The 5672-nt window shown below is 34.7% G+C and overlaps 1 protein-coding gene across 2 annotated transcripts; it reads right to left on the bottom strand.

Annotated features, from left to right (window-relative positions):
* Positions 1-1254: 1254 nt before the first annotated feature.
* On the bottom strand, positions 1255-5270 carry LOC140834612 (methylsterol monooxygenase 1-1-like). 2 transcript variants are annotated; one of them, XR_012118738.1, is made up of 6 exons: positions 4824-5270; positions 4201-4523; positions 1958-2105; positions 1824-1856; positions 1556-1695; positions 1255-1371 (listed from the first exon to the last, which is right to left on the bottom strand). XR_012118738.1 is itself a non-coding variant. In XM_073199624.1 (5 exons), exons 1-5 carry the CDS (start codon positions 5151-5153, stop codon positions 1615-1617), a joined length of 915 nt encoding a protein of 304 aa, XP_073055725.1. In that variant the 5' UTR covers positions 5154-5270; the 3' UTR covers positions 1424-1614. The 2 variants fall into 2 exon arrangements, 1 of the variants encoding a protein (XP_073055725.1); XM_073199624.1 differs by lacking the exon at positions 1255-1371 and having other exon boundaries at positions 1424-1695.
* Positions 5271-5672: the final 402 nt, after the last annotated feature.

The following is a 5672-nucleotide window of genomic DNA, read 5'->3' as shown; positions in this document are numbered from 1 at the left end:
TGTATAAGTAATAATCATATGTTGTAACACTTATTTTTGAAGAAAGAATAAACAAATTAACATGGCTAAAAACAGAGACAATAGAGCCGGATTGGTAGATGCAATGATACGATATGTATGGAATTAATGGGTACAGAGAGCATATATAGACGACAATAATTCTCCCTAAGATGCTTAGAAAAAGAAACCTAAAGGCCTAAGAAATAATGACAAATTGTTAAATAACTTTTGAAACCACCTTGACGAAATTATACAATTCAAGGATACAAATCTGTGGGTTGTATTTCTAAGAGTGGGTGACTTTTATACTCCATAATATGAAGTACAAAAACCCCAAGTGATATATATAAATATTTTATTTCTTGTTAAAACTTTCAACATATATTTTTACCCCAAATTTAAATAACTAAAACGCCATCTCCCCACAATAAAATTTAATATGTATTATTTAGCATAATAAAAAGAGTACAAATAATTGTGCAGCTGCAGCATGGGAAAGCAAAGCCCTTTTCAATTATAATACATGCCCATATATTGTACTTATGTACTCAATAGTTATAATAACTATGGCATATGATTGAAGTTGTAAGTGTAGTGTATGGGCATTTTCAAGTAATAATGGAAACCAGGCAATCAATACATGCAAATTGTTTTGGTAATAATGGAAACATAAGGGATTCAAGAATGAATAAAATTAATAATTTTGGCATGTTGGTGACCCTCAGTGTTCATATAAATCGGAAATTCATTCTTGGAGTTTCGCAAATATGATTCCATTGAGCATCTTAATCGAGTTGGAGTTCGAGTTCGAGTTCGAGTTTTTATAGTACACTGATCGAGTATCCAATTCTTTGGGGGTATATTTTGGTCAAGCTTGTTGATTACAAGTTGACAAAAAAAATTTGCATCACAAATCATCTGAGTCAGTTTATGAAATGTTTTATATAAAATAATAATAATAAAAAAAGCTCAATCGGAGTGAATAACATTGGAGTATGGCCTCGTAGAAAAATGAAAGGTTGATAAAGTAGTCAATAAATAGGAATGGAGGTGATCCTTTTGAAAGCACATAAATAGAATCGATAATTTGACCATAATTTGGATTTTTATTATTTTTTTAAATGGTATTCTCTTATAATATATTGAAGCTTGGAATGGGTTTGGGCCTTGAACATTTTGGCAGATTGTATGAGAGAAACAATCGTAACTTTAACTCAATTTTTTAGGAGATATTTTTTTCAGAACATTTTGATGTAATTTTTACTGCAACATTTGACATAAATCTGCTGTCACTAGCGTTCAAGACAGACAACTTTTAAGACACAATTAAATAGTATTTTAAAAACTCGCCAGTTGACACAGTCGGACATACTATGGAACAATGCATAAATAGTCATACTTGGACTAGAAAAACAGAAGTACGAATCAACCAAAGTGCCTGCAGAATTAACAATGACAACAGATTGGATTCGTTTAGAAAATTTTGTTTGAACACAAATTCCCCTCTCAACTAATACAGTTATAGTCCCAAACAGCAACATTTTAACCTTCCCACAAGACTAAAACATCTCCAACACTTCGAGATAAACTTTCAGCCAGTTTTTGAAACCACACTTAATCGAGTTTACTAGCTTGAGCTGATTGGTCCTGCAAATTTCCGTTCTTCATGCTGTTGCTTTTCAGTCCTTCCCTTAACTGCAAGACCGAAAGTAAATTTTCTTTACAAAAATCTACTGAATTGTGTGTCGACTACTGTCTTGTTTGGCAAGAAGAAGGCTTAAGAGGTGAAAGAAACATGATCAAAACATGCTAAGGTTATTTACCTGCTGGAGGACTTTCTTTTGATAACGGTATCCCTGAGATTTTTTTTAAAACAAAAAATAGACCTTCATAAATGACTACATTTGGAACCCAAAATAATCTTGTAATAACAATGACAAATTATTCAAATAATCACCTTGTCAGTGCCATAAATGTAATCACAATACGTAAACACTGATGCAAAATTACTCTGGCTTTGCCCGCCGACATAATGATGGTAATCGTGGTAATCCGCACCACCATAAAAAGGAATATATTTTGTTGGAGTCCAAGGGAAGTCGTACCTGAATTATTGTCACAAACATATTAATCAGAATGGAATCTATATCACTTCTTGTCAACAATGGATTAAAATGTATTCAGGGACAAAGCAGGCAGAGGAAACATATTGCTTATCCGTGAGCAAATGCAACAAATATCGAAATTAATGTCATCTCAGATACATGGATGGTCGTTCTTTTCTTCATTGAACTACAAGCTTTGCTCCTCAAAGAAGTATTTTATTTACAAATGTAAAATTTGCAACAATCAGAGTCATTACGAAGAATAAACCATCAAACATTATACAAACTGAACTGTGTTCGACAAGAGTTTTTAAACTTCAAACATTTTGGATTCTGTGCACAACATTAATGGGGTTGAATAATGGTTTGACAGCTTAAATATGTGAAGTTCGAAGTTTTCAGGATATAAAATCATAATCAGATGGCAGAATACTTTTAAGCACAGACAATTGCAAACTAAGTCATCCATGTTTTACACGATATCAGGACAAAATAAAAAAGACCTAAGAAAAGAGAACCTAACACGGACCTGGAGAGGTACCACGATACGCAGGACACACTATTTAATAACAAGTTTAATGGACTCTGATAATCAAAACGCATTTTCCTGCTGCTTCGGTATCTTGATATTGCTGTTGATGTCGATATTACTTCATGCATGTGGAAAACAGGTTTGAAAATTGTAGCTAGATTTCTGTACATTTTAGCTAGTGGATGATTGTAAATTCCTCATTGATTATATTTTGGCCCAAATAATTCTTTCATTCTCGTATTAATCTTCATTAATAAGTATAAATAGTTGTCACAGTACACTCTAACTCGATTATAATATCAAACAAAATCGAAACTGATCCTTTAACTGCTTCCAACAAACATTCTATGATAAGCACATTCCAAATACCAACATCAGCTTATGCAGTAAACTGAACCAACCTCACTTTTTTGCTAGTCTTAAATCAGTTTCACCTTTTTATTATTTCAAGAATGTCTTCTGTCCATTTCATCTACAGTTCCATTTCCACCTTCTCCAACAGAGTTGATTGATTTATGGCTTTAATTGGTGCACTTTCAAAGCTAACATCATGACACTATAGCTCAAATAAAAAAATAATGATTGCATGAAGTGTTATGCCTCTTTTCCGAATTCCTTATTTTAAATCATTAAAAATAGACCCTACTTGCATTGCCTTATTTGCCATTATCTGCCCATGAATACATAATTTCAATTTACATAAGGTAAAGGTTGATATGCTATGATCCAATTACATATCCAAACAACAATCGCTGATCTAAGATATCCACCCATAAAAATTACCATTTGATGAAAAATTTTAAGGAATAACATGATATGACTTTTTTAATATAAATGAGCACTCTAAGTCCAACCCGTACACTAACTTCTCACACGATTTGATAGAAAATTGGTAATCAGTGGATCATTGTATGCCGCATGTCTATTGAAAAACTCGCACAATCTATTGACTCAAGTTGATGCACAAAATAGAGATGCCTTGCTACCGTAATGCCTGTTGTCTTAACAAATAAAAAAAATCCAATAAAATGGAATACAGGGAAATTATGAACCAAGTTGGAGTAGAGGCCAATCAAACTACCCAGTGATATAGCTGCGGATGTGCCAAAACATGTATCTTGGTTTTGAGTCAGGGCAAATATGTGCGGGTGTTCTTTGACAAAAAGTTGGAGCAGTTAAGCCTAAAAATTATCAAATGATTCTGTTGGCAAATCAACTACCCAATTAAGAAAAAGGGGAAGTGCAGAGCACAGACAAGAAAAGGAACACCAAACATTAAGTGCAGAGAGAGAGAGGAAAAAACCCTTTTTAATCCTTTTCCTCGCTCACAAAGTTAATCCACTATTATTGACCTCATCCGCCCATCCCACAAGCCCGTTCACTTTCCAGTGGATAAATTCAAATCCAGAACAGTAAACAAATCTAAAGAGTGCAAAAAAAACACTGTTTAGACATCATTTGGTCAAATTAACCAAAGAAAGTAGATAAAAACAACGCTTAATCGAGCAAAGGCCCAAAGGTTTCACGCTAAAGCATGAGCATCAAGCATGCAAAGTGCCTTACCCACTGTGAGTCTCAATGGCCTCTATCTGCCTCAAAGCAATCCATAACCAGAAGGTAATAATATGACCTGGGACCATGGCAGGTCCTAGAAAAGAGGGAATTCCGAGGATCAAAATCTCAGCCCAATGAGCATACGGCGCCGCAAACCCAATTGGAGCAGTGTACTCATGGTGCACCTTGTGAATCTTATCATACCCCCATTTGGAATGCAGAAGTCTATGGACCCAATAGTTTGCGTAGTCCTCGACGATAAAATATACCACCAATTGTAGTGCAATTTCCCACAAAGAAGGCAATGGCAAGCTTGTTCTTATCCCAATCATCTGCATTCAATAGAAGAAGATAACTAAGAATCAAAATAAATTTCTTGACCCAAGAACTGCTATGCTTACATTCTTGGGATGCAAAAATATTGCAACTTTAATCAAAACATACAAAAATAATAACAAAGCCAGCATCAAACCGTACATTAAACAAAACCCATAATTTTAAATACTCACATCCGCGAATTTTTAATGATTTGGCATTTCACTAAATAAACAATCCCTTGTCCCAACAAGAAATTGACAAGGCGGCGGAAGAATGGTTTGCATTTCTTAAATTATATATTAAAAAAGACATACCTTAATGGTAGGATATGAAACGAGTTGAAGAGGACCCACAACAATGAAGAACATACGCATGACGGATTTGTAGCAGTTTAGGGAATCGGGGAGAGAAATCTTAACTTTGGGCTGGATTTTGAAAGGTTCGATGGTGTTCTTGAAGAAATACTCGAGAAATAGGTAGTAAAAGGGGAAGATTGAGAAAACGACGAAGAGAAAGATGATGTTGTGGCAGTACAGGTAGTAGTCGGATTTGGAGGCGGTGTAGCTAAGCCATAGGGACTCTGCCACCGTGAGCGATCTCCCCAGAGTGGTTTCCGCCTCTACCACGGTGGTGTACGGCAGCATTGAGTAGTAGTAGTGAGGACTAGAACACAGATTTGGGATGAGGGGTTTTGTGCAATTTCTGTGGGTGAAAGCTACTCTTTGTGTGCTGAGTTGTTTGGTTCTGTCAAATTTAGTTTGTTAAAATATGCGGGAAGGAAGAGGTTGGGAATATTCAAATAGGAAAAGTTGAGGGGGCAAAGTGTAAGTTCCTAAATATTGAGATGGAAGGAATTTGGAACGTTCGAAAATCAAAGGAATACAATTTTAATAATGAAAAATATTTATTTGTATAAACGTTCATTAATTATCGATTATCTGACGTTAATATTTCAAATTTATGACAAAATTTCATGTTCAAGATCAATCGTAATAACCACATCATATATTTTTGCTTGGTTGTTATTTAAGGATTTTTTCTTTGCAGGAGAAACTTTCAAAATCCAATGTATAATAATAACATACAAAAAGTCAAAAGGTTAATGAGATCCTACCCATGTGGGCATTGCCCCATGAGAGGATGGATGGCCAAGATCTTGCCAA

Source organism: Primulina eburnea, chromosome 6, assembly GCF_022965805.1.
Source record: "Primulina eburnea isolate SZY01 chromosome 6, ASM2296580v1, whole genome shotgun sequence".
Taxonomy (NCBI): domain Eukaryota; kingdom Viridiplantae; phylum Streptophyta; class Magnoliopsida; order Lamiales; family Gesneriaceae; genus Primulina; species Primulina eburnea.
This window is presented reverse-complemented; position numbering and strand designations above follow the sequence as displayed.